General features: G+C 40.7%; 1 protein-coding gene across 9 annotated transcripts in view; it reads left to right on the top strand.

The window, feature by feature from the left end:
* fig4a (FIG4 phosphoinositide 5-phosphatase a) overlaps nucleotides 1-20899 on the top strand; it is a 106201-nt gene extending 85302 nt beyond the window's left edge. For all 9 annotated transcript variants that reach the window (XM_041187851.1, XM_041187847.1, XM_041187853.1 and 6 more), the window contains 3 exons: nucleotides 5228-5310; nucleotides 10054-10143; nucleotides 20266-20899. In XM_041187851.1, the coding sequence (XP_041043785.1) occupies nucleotides 5228-5310; nucleotides 10054-10143; nucleotides 20266-20443 (351 nt within the window). In that variant the 3' untranslated portion in view covers nucleotides 20444-20899. The remainder of the gene's footprint in view (nucleotides 1-5227; nucleotides 5311-10053; nucleotides 10144-20265) is intronic.
* The last annotated feature ends 267 nt before the right edge of the window (nucleotides 20900-21166 follow it).

Below are 21166 nucleotides of genomic sequence, written 5' to 3'. Positions count from 1 at the left end.
CTCTAGCAATTGGCTGATCAAATCGAGCAGCATGTTCCTTTGGTTTTTTGTAACTGTCAAAGTACAGACTGTACTCAACCAGCCCCACTTGCAAAAGCCAAAACAAAGCGTCTACTGTTAGTTCTTATTCCACAATTGAGCACCACTTGCTGAACAATCCAGAGTGCACTAATAGCTACAGTAGCAACCAAGTTAAGATAAACAGTCAAGCTTGTAATGTGGCTCATTTACAATTGCTGGAAGTGACATACATTAAGACCATAAGATGTAGGAGCAGAAATAGGCCATTTGGCCCATTGTCTGCTCCACCATTTAATGAGATCATGGCTGCTCTGATAATCCTCAACTCCACTTTCCTGCCTTTTCCCTATAACCCTTTACTCCCTTACTCATTAAAAATCTGCCTGTCTCAGCCTTGAATATACTTAACGATCCAGCCTCTACAGCCCTCTGCAGTAAAGAATTCCACAGATTCACTACCCTCTGAGAGAAGAAATTCTTCCTCATTTTTGTCTTAAATGGGTGACCCCTCACTCTGAAATTATGCCCTCTGGTCCTAGACTCTCCTACAAGGGGAAACAACCTCTCAGCATCTACCCTGTCAAGTCCCCGAAGAATCTTAGAATCTTATAAGTTTCAATAAGGTCGCCTCTCATTCTTCTAAACTCCACTGCGTCCAGGCCCAACCTACATAACCTCTCCTCATTAGAAAACATCCCGTACCCAGGATCAACCTAGTGAACCTTCTCTGGACTGCCTCCAGTACCAGTATATCTTACCTTGAATAAGGGGACCAAAACTGTTCCTAGTATTCCAGTGCCTTGTATAGTTTTAGCAAGACTTCCCTATTTTTAGACTCCGTTCCCTTTGAAATAAAGGCCAACACTCCATTTGCCTCCCCTATTGCCTGCTGATCTTGTATGCTAACTTTTTGTGATTTATGCAGGTGAGCCCCTCAAATCCCTCTGTGCTGCAGCTTTCTGCAATCTTTCTCCATTTAAATAATATTCAGCTCCTCTATTCATCCTACCACCAAGTGCATACCTCACATTTTCCCACATTATATTCCATCTGCTAAGTTTTTGCCCACTCATTTAACCTGTCTATATCCCTCTGTAGACTCTTTGTGTCACCCTCACTACTTGCCTTGCCACCTATTTTTGTGTCATCTGCAAGCTTGGTAATAGTACATTCACTTCCCTAATCCAAGTCATTGATATATATTGTAAATAATTGTGGCCCCAGCACTGATTCCTGTGGCACTCCACTAGCTACAGTTTGCCATCCTGAAAATGCCCCTCTGATCCCAAGTCTGTCTTCTGTTAGTTTACCAACCCTCTATCCATGTTGATATATTACCCCCAATACCACAGGCTCTTATCTTATTAAGTAGCCTTATGTGCAGTACCTTATCGAACGCCGTTTGGAAATCCAAATATGCTATATCTACTAGTTCCTCTTTATCTATCCTACTTGTTACCTCCTCAAAGAATTCTTAATAAATTTGTGAGGTATGATTTCCCTTTCATGAAGCCATGCTGACTCAGCTTGATTAGATTATGCATTTCTAAATGCTCTGCTATTACATCCTTTATAATAGACTCTATGTTCCCAATAACCAATGTTAAGCTAATTGGCCTATAGTTACCTGTTTCTTGTCTCCCACCCTTTTAGAATAAGGGTGTTACATTGGCACTTTTCCAATCCTCTGGGACTTTTCCAGAATCTAAGAATTCTTGAAAGTTTCCCTAGTACTTTTTCTCTAGTGATAGTTATCATATTTATTTCCTCCCCATCTTTTGCCCCTTGATTATTTAGTACTTTTGGAATGCTACTAGTATCTTCTACTGTGAAGACTGATGCAAAGTATTTATTCCCCATTATTATTTCCCCAGCCTCATTCTCTAAGGGGCCTATGTTTACTTTGGCCTCTCTCTTCCTTTTTATTTATTTAAAGAAGCTCTCACTGTCAGTTTTTATATTACTTGCTAGTTTACCCTCAAAGTTTATTTTCTCTCTCATTTATTTTTTTGGTCACCTTTTGTTGGTTTTCAAAGCTTTCCCAATCCTCTGGCTTACCACTAATCTTTGTATGTTTTTTCTTTCAATTTGATACGATCCTCAACTATCCTTGGTTAACCATGGTTGGTTTATCCCCTTCCTTGAATCCTCCTTCCTCACTGGGATATATCTTTGTTGTGAGTCATGAGCTATTTTTTTAAACGTCTGCCATTGTTCATCAACAGTCTTTTCTGCTAAACTCCTTTCCCAGTCCACTCCAGCCAGCTCTGCCCTCATTTGTATTTACATTCGTACACAGAGACAGGTTAACTGCAAACAGAAGGAATATTTTCAAACCGTGGGTCTTTTTTGAATTACTTTGGAGCTTATAGTTCCCCATTGCTTTCTCCATGGCAATGCTGAGGCCACCCAGTTGGCAGTGGCACTCTTTTCTCCTGTAGTATAAATTGTTATTTTTTGAAATTTGGCATTCTTGTGTTTGTCCTGATGTGTGCAAGAAAAAAAAATTGGCAACATGAATATTGCTGAAAAGAGAGAACTTCTGTACAACCAAACGACTTTATAGGTGACATAATTTTGTGGTCCTTTTCATGCCTTTTGGTTAGTAAACAACTCTAAGTTCTGCCCTGACATCTCCTTCTATTCAAGGTTTGAGATGTGATAGTGTAGAGGTTATATTACTGGACTAATAACCCAGAGAAAGCCAGTTGAAATCCCACTAAAGCAGTTTGGGAATTTGAGTAGTAGTTTATAAAATAAAACATCTGAGATTCATAAAAGTGACTGTACAGCTGGTTTAGTCATATCTCATATTTAGCAGGGGGGGAGGCATGCCTTCCTTATTTGGTCTGGGCTATTATCTGACTTGTGTCCCACACCAACATGGCGGACTCTTTACAGCCTCTGAAGTTGCCTAGCAAACCTCTTGTTGTATCAAACCTGTACCAGTGGTTCAAGAAGAGCCCACTGTCACCTTGTCAGGACATCTAAGGATTGGCAATGAAAGCCAGTCTTGCCAGTAACACACTCATACTGAGAATGAATAAATTAAAATTAGAGTCTCTTCCAGAACCTTCAAATCTAATTTTCTATAGTTTAATATTTAAGATGCAGTATTTTTATACTTTGCAGTTAGAAGCATTTGTATAGTATTTTAATGTGTGAAAGACATTGAAACTAGTTACTTTCATAACAGATTTTAAAGCTCTGACCTTGCCTAGTTACTTTGTGTTTCACACACTTAGCATGTGTCTGTATTTATAGCTTGTGATGGTGTTACTCCTATGAATTATTCAGTATTTCACAGAGAGATTACATGAAAACAGATTGTACTGTGGGAGATGAAATGCCCACATTTTTACAGAACAACCAAATGTTTTATTTACTTCAGTTTTAATTCTTGCTCTGTGTATCGAGAACAAAATTTATGGTAAGGTGCTATTGCAATCTATAAAGTTTTGTAGCACTAACCATAACTCCCCTTTCAACTTTGACTAAATTCTCAAGAGGCAATCTGGTCAAAAAGATCTGCTAGTATCCTCTACATGTATCCTGCACATCGTATATGTGCAAAATGTGCTACATCACACTTTACTATTCTTTGATATGTGCAGGATAACGAACTGAAGAAAGAAATTATGATGCATGTTTTTTTGGTGTGGTTTCCTCAGCCTTTGAATATACTATATTCAGTATAGGTTGTGTTCCAGATTATTAAGCTATCCTTCCCAATGTAATGATCTAGTGTTTTGTGCTCAGTGTAGAATGAATGTCACGCATCATTTATCTCACTCACACTTGGCCCAGACTTTCTGTCAGCTTTTCCACTATGATTTGTAGTTATTAGAGAGCTATTGGCCTCACCATTTTGGCCTGAATTTTGCAGTAACACTTTTTTATTCTTATAAGTTACTGTTCATCACTTCTTAACTCCTCTCTGGATGGACATCATTGAAAAGAATTGAGGATAAGCAACGGTTATGGTTTTAACTGCCATTTAGAAACTGTCATATCTAAAAGATTTTTTAAAATTATGTACGTGATTTCTCCACTGGATAACAGTTATTATGTTGGTATGTTAAGAGCTTAAAAACAATTAGAATTGTCAGACAAAAGCTGATTAGTATTTTTTTTGCACCATTAATATTTTTCCTTGTCAGGTGTATGCATTCTGAAAACTAAATATTTTCTATCTTGAATGATTTCAGGTACAAAAAATGTAACCCTTTGGCTATGCAAGATTAATGACACAAAACATTTGCAGTTTTAAAGTAACTAATAGGGTCCTGCTAGCTGCGATATTTTTCATTTTTGTCATAAATATTTTGTAATTCTTGCACCTTTATTGAACAAGTAATTATATAATTGAGAACCTCTTTTCTTCACCAATAAGAAATCAAACATCTCCAAATTTTGATCGTGCTATTACAAGTATAGGAATGAACAACAACTTACACTTATATAGCGCCTTTAACATAGTAAAATGTTCTGCAACACTTCATAAGGACATTATGAAGCAAAATTTGAAACTGAGCTGCATGAGAGATTGTAAAGAAGGTGACCAATAGCTTTGTTAAAAGGAGAGGTTCTAAGCTGTTTAAAAGAAGGAGAACTGCTGGCAGATTGTAATCCCACCCTAGGTTTTTCTGAGTTTAATGCCCAGTCAGCTGAAGATATGGCTATCAATATTGGAGCAATTTGGAATGCACAGGAGACCAGAATTGGAGGAGTGCAAATATTTCAGATGTTTGTAGGGCTGGAGGAGATTACGGTGATAGAGAGGGGTGAGGCCATGGAGGGATTTGAAAAGGAGAATGAAAACTTTGAAATAGAGGTGGTGTCTGATCAGGAACCAGTGTAGGTCAGCGAACAAAGAAGTGATGGATGAATGTGATTTGGTGCCAGTTAGGATACGGTAGCAGGATTTAGATTGAGCTCGAGTTTATGAAGTGTGGCAATGCATATATTTATCTAATTCTGCACTTCCAGACCAATCTATGTCTGACAGGAGGAGTTTGCTTTTGACAGTCTTTAAGACGTTGTTTTGTGAAACGTTTAACAGATAATCAAGCCACAGGATAAATGAAGCATAATGAAGATTCAAATATATAATCAGGTACCGTTGGGCTACTTGTTCTGCGTAAGGCCAAAGTATGGCGTTTAACATTGAATTAATTGTTTCTTTGTTTTTTGTGACAATTTCCAGGATTCCACCCAATCTCCAAGGGAAACGCATATCATGAATCTTTCCGGGCTTCCGTCAGAAGATGATTTTATGATATATAAGAGGTAAGATAATACAGAACAGATATCCTTGATATGAGTTACAAAACAAAAATGTAATTGGTCTGGCTACTCAAGTTATTTGAAGCATTCAATGTTCAAATAGCATTTAAAAATTATCTGAACCACATATTAAATAGTGTCCTTACTTTTGTTTTTAATTGAATTTTCTTGAGTCTGTTATATGTTTAATCCTCTGGTTTTTTTTCTCCCCATTTTGTCATGAGCATTTCAGTGGCTCTGTAATGTGCAATATATAACTGATGTGTATCTTTTTTACTTAGTTGAGGAATGCATAGATATTAAATCAATAGGCAGGTCAGTACACCTATGAAATATTTTAATTTTAACTTAGAAGATATAGTTTCAAAAACTATGTTGTGTTATGCTTCTCACTGTTTATCACCCCTACCCCCCTTTATTGTAAATGTACCACAGAAATGGGAAATATTTCAGTTGATTTGTGATTGCTTCAAAATAGGGGAACGCTTTTGATTTAGGTGTAGGAAATTAGGGTCATCAAGCCTGTTTCCTGAGGATCACCTCACTGTCATATTGTCATATCCTTCAATACTTTATCTCCAAAGAAGCACATTTTAAATGTCTCTTGAACCCATTTATACCCTGCCTAGTAACATATTCTGCAACTCCATTGATTGGAAAATTCCCTCCTCCTTCCAACTTGATATGTGAATACCTCATGAATAATTTATATCAATTTATGAATTCCATAAAACTTCCTCAAAGTCCCCTATTTTCAAAAGAAATCAAGACTTGCGCAGAAAATTTTACTTAAAAGCCAAGTTGATTTATGTAGAATTCTCGATGCACTGAATCACCTTTGTTATTTACCTCTATGCTCTTTCAAAAACAATAACCATCCATGTGGCTGGAACTTACATACAACACTGCTGGTGGGGTCTGACCACAGCAACAATCCAAATTCAAAAAATAAAAGAGAAATTGCGATTGTTGGAAATCTTGCGATTGTTGGAAATCTTAAATGAAAACAAAAATGCTGAGAAAACATATCATTTGACATCTGATGAAAAAGATAACTAACCTTTTTTCTGTTTTTGTAATAATACAAGGTTGATTTGATTTGTACTGAATTTCAATGCTAATCCTTACAGTATCTTTTTTGCCTGTTGTATTTATTGCAACTGGAAAGATTTAACTGATTTATTTGTATAATCCTTCCCTGACTTGCACATGGTACCATTGTTCTATCTAACATCTCTAAGGAAGATTTGGGAGGAGGTGTATGTGTGTGCTTGTGATGTAGGTGTGATTTTAAGAAGCTCAAACTATTTTCTACTGTTTTATGCAGTTTTAAGCCATTACATTAAATAACTGAATTAGTGGTGTTTTGGAAGAAACAGGCTTCAAGTTTTTGAGTCCATTATGTTTTCTTCGGAACCCTGTTTCTCCACAGATGCTGCCAGACCTGCCGAGTTTTTCCAGCATTTTCTGTTTTTGTTTCAGATTTCCAACTTCTGCAGTATTTTGCTTTTATTATAATGGTGTTTTGGATGTTTGGGGGCAAGAAGGAGGCATTTGAGGCATTTCTATATTGATATTGGACAATACAACTACAGAGAGGAAAACCAAGACCACCCTAAACAATATCACACTCTGGACATTGGAATTCGGGCAATGCCACCCAGTGGCAAATTCACAGGGAGATGAAATTTTTATAATTTCAATATATCGGCATAAAAGGAGGAAGGTTTTGAGAAGGAAAGAAAAACAAAGACTTTTGCCATAAGCACACTTTGCTGTGGGAGGTAGAACAAATAATTATTTTATAATGGAATAACTCGGAATGAGTGATTTTTGAATGACAAAGTTGCACAAGAAAGTTTACTTGAATCTTAACCTAAGTTTTATGAAGTCATGCTATCTCAGATTTTGAGGTTTGAATAGTTCAGTATGTTATTTTTCTCATCAGTTGCCTTAAGTATTGCTTCAGTAAATACACTATGATACAGCGTTAGGAAAACCGATGTAACATTTAGTCTGTAGCAGGAGCAGGATCACAGTAAGTATCAGAAATTATATTCTCGATCTCATATTAAAAATACAGATTAGGACCAATTCGATGGGTTGCCTTTGTAAAGTAGGACTTCATGGTGCTAAGCACTGGTCTACCAAATCCCGTGGATTTACCAAAGGTGTTCCAGCTTTCTGGTATTAGTATTTTGCATGTTTGTTTTACCACTGACACATTGGATTGCATACCACAGGTCTGATGTTAGAACTCTGTCTTTTATGGATTCTTCTATCCATGAGTTGGTGATGAATGTCTTTATCCATTCGTTGGTCACCTCCACTATCTGTCACAATTCAGAATCAAAAAAATAAATCATTTGTAAATAAAGTGCAGCAATGGAATCAAAGCTGAAAGAAGGTTATGAGCACCAGTTGTAAGGAGTTTGGTTAACGACAGCTTAAACCTGATGGCATGCCCAGTGAAGGCATGACAAATTCAAAGCTTTTAAAACAGGAACTGTACTGTGTGAAATCTTCTGGAGCTGATTTTTCTTTTAAAAATTGACAATAAAATGTTGCAAAAGATAGCCGTCAAGGGTCATCTGACTTGGTCTGTGGATTCAAAACTGCCACACTGTCTCAAAAGGACACATTTCAAATTAAGGAGTGTCACTACCCATCTCATGAGACCATTCAAAAGATATTTCCTGATTTTGAGTGGGTCGTTCTGAAACAAAGACATTGATTCTCTGAAACCCCCCACCCGCCAGGGTGAATGTCTGCAAACAATAACCCAGGTTGTGGCTAAGCAACTGAAGCCTAACGACATATTTGGAAATTGGGACTGAGATGCCACATGTTAAGGCAGCCATGTTGGTCTCCCTATTTAATTTGTCCAAAATTCCCTAGATTATGCAAAGATCCCAGCAAATTGGAAAATAGCAAATATGACTCCTCTATTCAAGAAAGGAAGGAGACAGAAAACAGGAAACTACAAGCCAGTTAGCTTAGCATCTGTCATAAAGAAATTGCTGGAATCTGTTATTGAGTTTATAGTGCGGGACACTTAGAAAATCTCAATGCAATCAGGCAAAGTCAAAATGGTTTTGTGAAAGGGAAATCATGTTTGACTAATTTATTGGAGTTCTTTGAGGAAGTAACAAACAACCTGGATAAAACAGAACCTGTGGATGAGCTGTACTTAGATTTCCAGAAGGCATTTGACAAGTTGAAACATCAAAGGTTACCATGCGAAATAAGAGCTCATGGTATAGGGGGTAACATATTAGCCTGGATAGGGGATTGGTTAGCTGAAAAGAAAGTGTGGATAGGCAGGGGAGGCAGTGGCATAGTGGTATTGTCACTGGACTGGTAATCCAGAGACCTAGCGTAACCCGGGTTTGAATCCAACTATGGCAGATGGTGGAATTTGAATTAAATAAATATCTTGAATTAAAAGTCTAATGATGACCATGAAACCATTGCGATTGTCATAAAAACCCACCTGGTTCACTAATGGCCTTTAGAGAAGGAAATTTGCTGTCCTTACTTGGTCTGGCCTACATGGGACTCCAGACCCACAGAAATGTGGTTAACTTTCTTTTTTAAAAAAAATAAATAAATTTTAAATGCCCTCTGAATAGGGCCCAATTAGGGATGGGCATTAAATACTGGTTTAGCCAGCGACACCTACATCCCACGAATGAATAAAAAATAAACAGATCATTTTCAGGCTGGCAAGATGTGATGAGTGGAGTGCCACAGGATTCGGTGCTGGGACCTCAACTATTTACAATTTACATCAATGACTTTGATGAAGGGACCGCATGTGAGGTTGTTAAATTTGCTGATGAAAAGGTAGGAAAATAAGCTGTGAAGAGGAAATAAGCCTGCAAAGGGACATAGTTTTAAGTAAGTAGGTAGAAATTTGGCAGATGGAGTATAATGTGGGAAAAGTGAACCGGTCCACTTTGGCAAGAAGAGTAACAAAGCAGCATATTATTTAAATGAAGAGAGATTGCAGAGCTATACAGAGGGATCTGCATATCCTGGTACATGAATCACAAAACATTTGTATGCAGGTACAGCAAGTGATTAGGAAGGCAAGTGGAATGTTGGAGTTTATTGAAAGGAAAGTGGAATATAAAAGAAGTGATGTTTTGCTACAGCTGTACAGGATATTGTTGAGACCACATCTGGAGTACTGTGTAATTTTTTGGTCCCCTTATTTACGAAAGGCTATAAATGCATTCGAAGCAGTTCAGAGAAGATTCATTCAACTGATACCTGAGATGGGGGTTTATCTTAGGAAAGGTTGGACAGGCTGGGCCTGTATCCATTGGAGTTCAGAAGAACGCCTGGTGATCTTATTGAAATATCTAAGGTCCTGAAGGGACTTGACAGGGTAAATGCTGAAAGGATGTGGGAGAGACAAGAACTAGGGGTCACCGTTTAAAAATAAAGGGGTCTCCCATTTAAGACTGGGATAAGAAAATTTCTTTTCTCTTGAGGGTGGTAAGCCTTTGGAAATATTTTTAAGGCAGAGTTAGACAACCTTTGACTCCCTTGTTAGTCAAGAATCTATCGGGGGTAGGCGAAATGTAGAGTTAAGGACACCATCAACTATGATCATCTTGAATGGCGGAGCAGGCTTGAGGGGCCGAATGGCTTACTCTTGTTCCTTGTTCATAGTTCATAAGCTGTCTTTTGACTTCACATTTGGAAAAATGTTTTAACAATACGATGCTTTTACAACAGGTTTGTTTATTTGGGTCAAAACCAGCATAAGGTTGACACATACAGCCAACAAAACAATGCAAAGCAACTAGACAACATGATGACCATTTTGTAAGTATCGAGCTCTTATTTTTATACATTGCCTAAAGCAAACTTTTACCTTGTCTTTTTATAAATCTGCAAATATATCAAAAGGGTGCGTTTTGGTGAATAAGGGAAAAGCATATCAAATTAAAGCAGCGGACTCCTTGGAGACAACCTCCAGCAATTGTAACCCATAATACATCGCTGACTTATGCTCTTTTACTATTTTCTTTGCCGGTGGGTTGTGAGACTGCTGTGGGTGTCGTGTCATGGAGGGGCGCAATACTTCATTATCATATTAAAATATAGCTCCCATACTGCACTTGGGAGCCTGATTAACATTTATATTTACTATAGATGTCAGTGTATAAGATGACCTTTGAAGCCTCAAAATCCCTCCAATAACTGATGTCTCCTTACACAATATAAAAATGAGCTGCTGCCATGGGTCTGGGTGGCTGCCATTTCAAAATGTCATCAGCATCCAACACAAAGAGAGTGTGTCTTAAATTCCCACGGCTATTTTCCAACAGAGCCCATATCGCCTGCTTGACCCCTTGTTCCAGTTATAAGGTACCAGTAAGTAAAACATGCATTTGTGGGGTAAAAAGTTGAGGCTGACTACTAATACAAGTATAGTATGTGTCATAATTATCTAGTTCATGCTTTGAATCCTCCGCTGATTAATTATTTTTACTCTGGATTGCACTTTGCCCTTTTCCATAGTTAACTTAAACATTATGATGCCTTGATCTCTGTTCCCTAAATGTTCCTATACTGACATTTGAGCCACTTGACCCACCTCATTCCCCAGAATCAAATCCAATGCCCACATTGGATTGGAAACATACTGATCTAGAAAATTCTCCTGAAAACATTTCAGAAACCCTTACCCCTCTCTGTCCTTTACAGTAGTGGTATCCCAGTCAATATTAGGATAATTGAAGTCTCCTATTTATAACTACTCTATAGGTTTTGCACCTCTAATTTCCTTACAAATTTGTTCCCCTGCACCTTACCCACTAATTTGTGGTCTACAGCATTCACCCCAGCGATGTAATGGTACATCCATTGCTTCTTAGCTCTAACCAAATGAAGACAAGAGCTGCTAGCTTCGGGAGGTAAGTGCTTTTTGTAGCATTCCTTGTAGGTCAGGTGGAGCAGGTGTGCCTCCCAGCCCTCAAGTAAATCTTAATCCTCCCTCCTGGTTTCAGGCAGTCTTTTTTACCCCTGACATGATCAGTACCCTTTTGCCCTCCCATTACTGCCCTGATTTTAAAGCCTGCCATACTGACCATCACCCTCCAGCCTCCACCCTTCATTGATGCTTGATCCACAATGACAAATGCCGGACTGTCTGAAGGTCCCTAACTGCAGCCTCCTGCTCCTGGTTTTCCTACTGGGCAGCCTGTCGATTTGGATGAAAGATTTATACGGTTCTGTAATTAAATTCGTAAGAACATCGTGTTGCCTGCTTCTCCCTCACTTCTCTTCCTGTGTATATTTGGGACAAAGAAATAGTGAGCAATAAGCAGGGAGAGGTTTTTCCAGTTTGAGGAAATTAGATTAATTAGTTACAATTTACAGGGATAGTTATAGAAATATTACAGTATCCAAAAATTTACAGAACTAAAATTACTGAAGTAATACATCAGTTGAACAAGTGGAGAATCTGTTCATATGTTGTCTGAGAGCAGCATAATAATAAGTTAGTAACTTTGGTATGATTGGATTATTTTTGAAACACTAAAGGGTAAAAATTGTATTAAGCCCAATAACTGATGTGGAGATTGTGATGTGATGCAGGCGGCATGCAAACTTGATAGCTGCATGCAGCCCCAGCACTAAACTTGCAGCTGGGTGGCTGCATGCCTTAGCAGGGAGTCCAAGTTTGTGTGAGGCTAGTATCACTTAAAACTAACCTGCATGACTGAAAGCCAACCTGCACTTCTTAAAAGGAAGTTGCATTTGGCTGCAACAGATGCTTTTGAAAGAGCCTCTAAGCAAGAAGAAGAGTGCAAGAGGACAGAGAGCATTCTCCAAGATTCTCCGATGCAGTAGAGGAGGTGGACAAGAGCATAGTGATCATCTTCCCACAAGGAGCCAGGAGGCCCTCCAGACAGACACTGAAGGCAGTGGGAGCAGATAGCAGTTGTTGCCAATGAGCTGTCTAGCTCCAAGGACCTGAATGCAATGCAAAAAAAATGTTTAATGACCTCAAATGATCACGGTCAGTGAATGAATTTTCAAATGCCATGTTCTTGCAAATGAATACTGTAGGGCACCTCTGGAGAGGTCCAAGCAGCTGAACTGTGGCTTCAGCACCCCAATAGCCTGCTCTGTGATGTTTCATTTGGCAGTATGGTTCTCATATATGCTTGCTGGTCATGTGGTTGTGGTGCCTGCCAGAGTCAGGAGCCAAGTGTTAAGCCCTTGCCACCCAGCAGCCACCCTTTGATATCATGACTTAAATACAGAGGTAAGAACGGGCAGACACAGAAAATGTGCATCATGACGGCTGTCAGAATAGTAAGCATTGGCTTGCATGATACACTGAGCATGGTCACACTTCAGCTGCACATTGACGAATACAGTATATCTCCGCACTAAAATGTGGCACCCACAAAACTACGCATGCAGTTGATGGCACCCTGCACCATGCGGAAACTAACAAAGCTATATGCATACTCCAAATGTTCTCCCTCTAGCTAGAGAGAAGGTGATAAATTCCCTTCCTGGCATAAAGAGCATCAGTCAACTCCCTTATAAGTCGTGGATAGTGAACTTGGACCTGTCACCTATTCCAGCCTGGAAAGGTCCCAGCAAAAACAAATTTAAGGGCCTGTTCACCTTCTCAGCCATTGGTAGTGCCATCCTTGCCTTGCTTTGAGGTTTCAAATTTCTGTAGCACCTCCTTCATAAAACAATGTTTATGCAAACACTGCTCCTGGCTTAGGTTAAGCTAAGAGAAATGTTCCCAGACAACCCTGGGTTGATAAGGCCTTTTGCTGAGAGCCTTCCTCCCCCAACACCATCTCCTTCTGAGCAGCTTGTCCTCTTCTGTGCAGCCTCTGCTCCATCTCCCTCTTGTGCTACAGTCCAAGGGAGATGATAACTGTACAGAAGTAGCGGAAGTCGTGTCATTGAATATATTTAAGGCTGATTTGGATAGGTTTTTGATCGACAAGGGAGTCAAGGGTTATGGGGTTGTTGCGGATTGGGAAGTGGAGTTGAGGCCACAGTAAGACCAGCCATGATCTTATCAAATGGCAGAGTAGGCTCAAGGGGCCGAATGGCCATCTCCCACTCCTAATTCTTGGGTTCACCTGTGACTGGCAGTAAGTAGTCTATACAAAATTCTTGAAGTCAAATCCAAGGCGTGCTTTCCACATGCAGCACCGCTCCCTGTTGACTTCATCAAATTTTAACTACTGCAAACTGCGATCCAGTTGAAATTAATCAGCAACTAACCTATGAGTAGATGATGATCCTTTCTAAATAGCACACGTGAAGGTCCTTCCTGTTGCTGAATGCATATTCAGCTGCCTATGTTTGAGAGGTGGTGATGGATGAAATTGCAAGGTCAAAAATGACAGTGTTGGTATCAAATAACACTGACCAAAATGGCACCCTAGCTCCAAAACTACAGGCACTGGGAGCCAAGTTTTGCAGCACATGTTTTAATATGAAATCTGTTTTCATCCCAATTGCAGGCTGCCTTTCAGAAATCTGCAAATGTGAATATTTAAGAAAAAAATACAATATTCAATAGAAAATCAGATCTAAACATGAAGTGTCTAGAATTACTTAGCATTTATCACATTGCATAATATTTCTTTCATTCAACCGCCAGGCACGCGCTTCATTTACACAAACATGCCCCATTGCCAGAGTACAAAGTTTTGATGAGCCGTAATCACCGAAATTTAGCTGCCTTGATTCTAAAAATAGATTTTGCCTGTTCTAATTCTTTGAGAGGCTTTGTCTCTTCTAGCTCTTCTGTTGTCGCTAAAGCAACTGATGTACTCCATGAAACTTGCCTAACACTTAGTGAAAAAAACATATATACAGGCTTTTATACTGTTGTCATGGAAGCATTGCTACTCTTGCTAGGTATTGACACTGCACTAAATATTCATACCAAATATTCAGTTTTAGAATACTTGTTGAATTTTTTCTATTAGCTAAAAATACTGTTGACTGAGACTATTAATATTTAAAATAGCTTAATTTTAACTTCTTTTGTTTATTGCTGTAAGGTGGAAACATCCCAGATTTGCACAGTGTGGTAGCAGGTGGGTAAAACGATGTTTTACCCACCAGCCGCAATAGCAGCTTTTGACGTCATATCATCCCAAACCCACCACATTAATTATGCATTTCCAGGAAACACACCATTTCCATGGCAAGTGGGCTCTCATTCAGCTGCCACACCATCTCCTTGCCACTTCATCACGCTGGGTGCCATATTTAAAGTGCAGCCACATGCGCACATCACAGTGCTCCCAGCCCACAACTGCTGCACAGAACACATGGCCCCAAACGGCAAGAAGACTGCAGCCCCCATGTTCAATAACATGTCCATCAAGTGCTTTTGGATGCAGTGGAGGCCTGCTGTGATGTCCTCTACCCCCGCTCTGGCTACAGGATGGGTAGCAACATCACTAATCTGGCTTGGGAAGCGGTGGCAGCAGTGGTCAGCACCAACGCCCTGCCAAAGAGGACAGCCACCCAGTGCCGCAAGAGGATGAATGATCTCCTCTGTTCCACCAGGGTAAGTCACTCTTCTTATTGCTCTCAACTCTCTCTCTCACAAACCCATCACACATCCACATGCCCTCACTCATTGTCAATTCAAGGCACATCACCATTCACTCTGACTCACACATGTTCATTGTCCTCTTCCTGTCCATGGGACCACTCACGATCCACACATGCCAGGCATAGTTATCACCTGGCCTGGCAGGCATCCTGCTTGCAGTCTCCCCACCTCAATTCATGCAGGACAAGCTGGCACACAACAAGAGGGAAAGGTCGCAGACCAGTGGAGGACTGCCTGAAATCAAGGTCCTAGTGGACTTTGAAAACAAGAGCCATCCAGCTGACCAGCGAGGATCTGGACCATTCCTGTGCTGATGGTGAGGTCTGCCATGCTCTCCATAGTGAGGATCCAGCAGTACAACATCCATCAGACAACCATCCTGTGAGTGATATGTCCTGTTTCACAGGCCAATGTCATGCACTAATTATCTCTCCTTGCTTTTGCAAGCACATAAAGGAAACTGCCAAGAGAGTCCACGACCTACAGCCTCCAATCAAGCCCCAAGGGAAGTTCAAAAGAAGAATCTGCTGAAACCCTCCCTGAAGACCCATCACAGCACTCACCCACCCCCTCCACGAGTGCAGAGACACATGCCTCAGTGGGACCGAGCTTTAAAGTAGCCTAGCGACACAATCTAGCGAGCACACCGCATTTTCTGATCCGGGGACTTCCCAGGTGTGGGACTGCTGCAGGTCAGAAATTTGCTGAGTCCGAGTCAGATAACGAGCCTCTGGACTCTGCCCTGTCACAGTTGCTGGAGCTGCGAAGGAATATCAGGAAGGAATGTCCGCTGCACTCCTCAGATTGCAAGGCACAAAGGAGTCCGTGTGCCTTCAGGCTGAAGTGATGGCGCTGGCATGCCAACACAGAGGTCAACACTGGTAGGATGGCGGCCGCCATGGAGACCTTGGTCAAGGATGTCACTGCTGCACGGGCTGAACTCCTTCACCGACAGGGGCCCTTGGGCACCCATAGGGAGGAGGATCAACATGCATAACCCCTGGGGGCGTCTATCCAGGTGACTCTGGGAGCATCCGGCCCATTCACATCCCCTCCTTCCTGTGACCTCAGCAGCTGCAGCTCCACAGGCCGAGGAGTGTGCCATTGCCACATAGCAGGACCTTGAAAGAAGGTTGGAGCCTTCCAAGTCTCAGCCCTCCAGAGGATTCCCGCCAAAGCCATCACAGACGGGATGTAGCAGTCATCAGGCTGACTCCAGCTCCACTGTGGATGTCCGGGGAGCACCAACTTGTAGGGTTAGGAAAGTTAAAATGTTGTTGCACAGTTTGGGTGTTAATCACTTGTGCACAATGTTCACTATTGTTAATAAACTCCCAAGAATGTTTCCCTGCCTATGGCTCCTTGTTTTGATGAGTAGTGTTTGTGTCACTCAGATGTGAAAACTTTCTGCATAAGATAAAGGCAGGTGTCTTAGTCCAGGGTCTCTTCATTGTGCTTTGTGCAGCCTTCAGACCAAAGTGATGGCCTGGCCTCTTACTTCCTGGAAGTACTGATGCCTGCACCTTGACGGTGCTTGCCATTGCTACCAGAATGTTGTGGGCAGGCATCAGAGTACCGTCATGCTCTGTGTGCTCTCAGCACCTTTTAAGGTGGGGCTGGCCCCCATCTCTTCATCTGTGACCAGTGATGCTGTGCTCCTGAAGGGGTCAGATGCTTTTAAAGTTTCATGGCTGTGTCTCTATGATATGACCCTGATCACAGAGCGCAATCGAAGTGCCCTCGGCCAGACAGGTGTCAGACATTCTGAGGCTATGTGAAGATCTTTGGAGTGTCCTCGCTGCATGTCATCATCATCCTCCTGCAATCGAGCACCTATCAGGGCCTCCACTGCATCTCCATGACAGGAGCATTATCACAGAGGGTATGTACGCTGCCATAAGCCAGACTGGAGCCAGACGTTCATAGATGCAAGATTAGAGTCCATGGTGTATCCTCGCTGCATATTGTCATCATCATCCACAAATCTAGCAGCTATGCGGGCCTCCTGAGTGCACCTGCCTCATCTGGCCAGTGCCAGGCACCGGAACCTCATGTCCAGCATCCTGATTTGCTGCACCAAGTTGCAAGTTGCAGCATGAGCTTCTTTATATCTTTGTTGTGTTGCTGTCTGAGGCTGCTGCAAGGGCATCAGCCACGGCCTCTGTGGGTAGCCCTTGTCCCCCAGGAGCCAACCCTACAGCCTCTGCGGACCCTGGAAGATGTCAGGGATCTGTGACTGACTGAGAATGTAGAAGTCGTGGACACTCACTGGAAACAGTGTGCAGACCTGCACGTGCGTCTGTGGTGGTTGCAACCAGCTGCACGTTCAGCGAATGGAAGCCCTTGTGGTTGACATGGTGGACAGCGTGTTGCGACAGAGATCCAACGCATCTCAACCTTGAAGTCCAACAGGCAACTCGGGCGAGTGCTGCACAGCCTTACTGTCTACTCACCTCCGAGTTCCCCTCAAAGTACAGCCCACCAAGTGCACGCCTTATATATGCTGTTGTGAAACACATCGGCGTGCAATCAACCTGTCATGGGCAGACAATCCAGCAAGGGGTGGGGGGTGTGGGGGGAGGTGATGATTCAGGTGGACTGGTCTTAAAATGATATGCAGATGTATTACAGTGAGGTTTCTGACGTCCGTTGGCAGGAAATGCGGCCCACCATCAATGGGCTGAGCGGGCAATCACAAACCGGTTTCATGGCGTCAAGAAACCAATTTTTGGCCACCTCACCATATTGTCTGTTCACACCGCCGAGCATGCCCAATGCTAGCAGACACGGATGATTCCACCCGCAGAATTTAAAACAACCATCCAATGCAAAGATATGTTGATTTAAAGATCCCTCAAATATGGATCCACAGGCCATGAGAAAGTCTGAGTTACACTTGTGAAGTCTTAGTTATAAAGTCAAACTTTTTTGGAATTTATTCGAGATGTGTGCAACACTGGCAAGGCAATATTTGTTGCCTTAAGGAATTAAGTGTCAAACATATGGTGTACAACTAGAGTTGAATATAGGCCATATGAGGTAATTACCCTTCCCTTAAGAGGAATTGGTGAACTTGTTGGGTTTTCACAACAACCTGGTCGATCTCAGTCATTTACTAGTGCGGTCCTGCATAATAAATGGATAGATTTATTAAATTCAACTTCACAATTTGTTTGGATGGATTTGAATTCGTGGGATAGAATTTGCTCTCATTTTACAGACGTAAAATGGATGTAGCAGGGACCAAAGGTGTCTGAAAGATGTCGACCTGATATTGGAGTTTGCCTGCTCTGCTGTGGATTCTTAGCCTTCCCAGGAGGAACAAGAATGTTCTTCTCCACTCAAGAGTATTCTAAATACCTTTTTGAAAGTACTTTGTCATAATCTGGGATCTGGAACTTCAAGAAGCTTGATCCATGAGAAGAAGATCAGATATAATTATTACAGTCCTTTGGACGACATCATTTCTTTCAGTTCGGCTGTTTTTCCATGCATGGCTTTTTTGCAGTGCTCATCGTGAAAATCAGGAAATATGATTTTTTACTTGGTGAGATATAAAAAGGCTTTAAGAACATTACACATATTTGCTGTAGCTTATAATAAGCTAAGTTGTACCATTTTAAGATTCAAGCAGTGGATTGAACACCAGCCTTTGAACTCTTAGACATGGCTTTGCATCCAAGCTAGATTCATCAAATGAAATAGTGTAGAGTTTTGAAAAGCCCAGGTTTCTTCAAACTTTCCTCATATCTGTGACCTATGACGCGAAGGTTTAACCTTGTGGCTCTTCTCTGAACATCTCCCAGTGCTTCAGTGTTGCCTTTGTGCTTGAAACACCAGAACTGGATGATGTACTCAATCTGATCATTTCACAGTACAGATTTTTCAATTGTAATCTATTGTTTTGACTACCCAGATTAACATGCTATGAGCTTTGTTGATTGCTGCTGTTACAATCCGTGTGGAGACCAATGACATAAAAGAACTGAACTTTCCAAATGATGCCAATGGAAGAAACTGATGGATAAGATTTCACTTTTTAAAATTTTCACTAACAATCAAACCGACATCAGCAGAAACTAAATATAAATTAACATGCACCTTGCACTCTGTGGAAACTATATATTATGCTTTAAGTATCTGATACAACAAAAATCAATCTCTCAGATTTCTCAGGTGGTCCCATCAGCATACATGGCATTAATCCCAACCACAGAGTCCCACAAACTTATCTTCCATGGTAGAGTTTCAGTTTCTTAACACAGGAATTAGATTTGAAGTCCCATCTGACAGCAGCTTTACCACTGAGTTCAACGGGGAAAATAACCACCAAAAAGCACACGTTTCAAGATCCTTCAGAACTCAGCTCCCTGATTTTGTCTTCTCTTCCAGCTGTGCCATGATTTTCCACCTTCGCTGTCTTACTGTCACTGAACTGTTCTCATTTTTTTGAAAAAGCTGAACTTTTAGAGCTCTGCCTGTTCTGGCCTGAAATTTGACTTCTCAGCATCATGGCTTTTTTTCCAATCGGCTTCCATTTCTCTGGCAGTTTAAGCCACAAGCTGATATTGTAGAAGTCTGATGTCACAGCTTGGAATTTCAATTTAATACCCCTCCCAAAAGCCTGGACTTGGTTTCTGTTTCAGTTAGGGACTGTGGCTGTGAAACTACAGTCAGTGCAGACAATAGCTTGCAAATGACGGATTTTATCACACTGCTCTGCATTAGTTTGAGATCTTCAGTAGTTAGTCTCCTAAGACTCAGAAGATCTATTTTGGTGTATCTGTAACAATTTCAACATCATTCATGAAATACACACGTTCCTTATTTCTTTTTATGTGCAGTATTTTCTATTTGTCTGAACAAATCTTTATCCGAACAATTTAATCTGTTCCTCTGATTCTAATTTCCTGCCTAGTTTGATATTGCTATAAATTTAACTACACCCCTTCCTCATCCTGACATAAATCCACTGAGTACTCCTTATTTTCCATCCTTTCATCAATATTTTGCACATTCGCAGAGTTTACCCCCTGAAATCCTAATATTTTAGGTTTAATTAATAATATCTCACATGGAACAAGATTAAATGCCTTGGGTTCTTTTACATTTACCTGAGCAGGTAGGATTATCGATGAACTGTCTCTTCCAAAAGACTATACATTCAACAATGCACTGCTCCCTTAATAGTGGACTGACGTGTTAGTTTAGATTACCTTTCCAAATCCTGGAATGTGGCTCGAACTCATCAGCTTTCTAACTCTGACTCGAGAGTGTCACCACTGAGACAAACTGTTGTTGACTATGTTTTTTTACTTCTTTTCCAGGGGGCCAGTCTCATTGTTTCTTCAGGATAGTATTTATGAGGTGCATCTGGCTGACCTTGACAGAAAATCGGCAGAAATCTTTGATTCCCATATCCAAAATGGCAAAGGCATTATACAACCCATGTGCAAGGATGACATGATAGTCTACAGAGAATACATTAAAAACAGATACATGTGAAGAGTTTCATCATGCAGTCCTAGACGTAGCAAATTACCGAGGTTAGAGTGCCATGTCCATAGAGACAATTTCCAGGCATAATTGTTGTATGTGTGGGATATGACTAATTCAGATTATCCTTTCTACAAACCATTCATACAATTGAATTTGGGTCTTAAACACTCTATTATGACAAAATAATGAAAATGATGAGCTTAAGTGTGACATTAATAATGGACATCATTTCAGAACAAGCTCATGGTATTAGGTAATGTGTGTCTTACATCAGTTTTGCTTTATTAGAACAACAGTATAGGTTGTTTGGAGATTGCATGCGTAGTTAACTGACATCCCTATTACTTAATATCTTTAAAAACAATGCTCAGATATTGTGATAATGCATTCTTTGCCAGTGTTGCTCAGTATTGATGATGTTTATCTTTTCCGTGTGCTCACATTAAAGAAAAATACTTCAAACTTTGATTCCAAAAATGTTTCATTTTCTAGGACAGTAATGGCCGCCTATTTTTTGTTTTAGTTTTCAAATGCATTATGCCTTCATCAAATCATCTAAGTTCCTCTTGACAACTGTCATTCAATTACATATAATATTGCTATGTTGTAGGGTTCGAAGTTTGCATTTTACATCTTCTGTAGTACTAGATTGTTACCATAAAATGTGGCAAACAAAGATGTTTCTAGTTTTAATTTCTTCTTTACAAGTGGTAAAACCACTTAATTCTT

The sequence above is a fragment of the Carcharodon carcharias genome, chromosome 5 (assembly GCF_017639515.1).
Source record: "Carcharodon carcharias isolate sCarCar2 chromosome 5, sCarCar2.pri, whole genome shotgun sequence".
Lineage (NCBI taxonomy): Eukaryota > Metazoa > Chordata > Chondrichthyes > Lamniformes > Lamnidae > Carcharodon > Carcharodon carcharias.
This window is presented reverse-complemented; position numbering and strand designations above follow the sequence as displayed.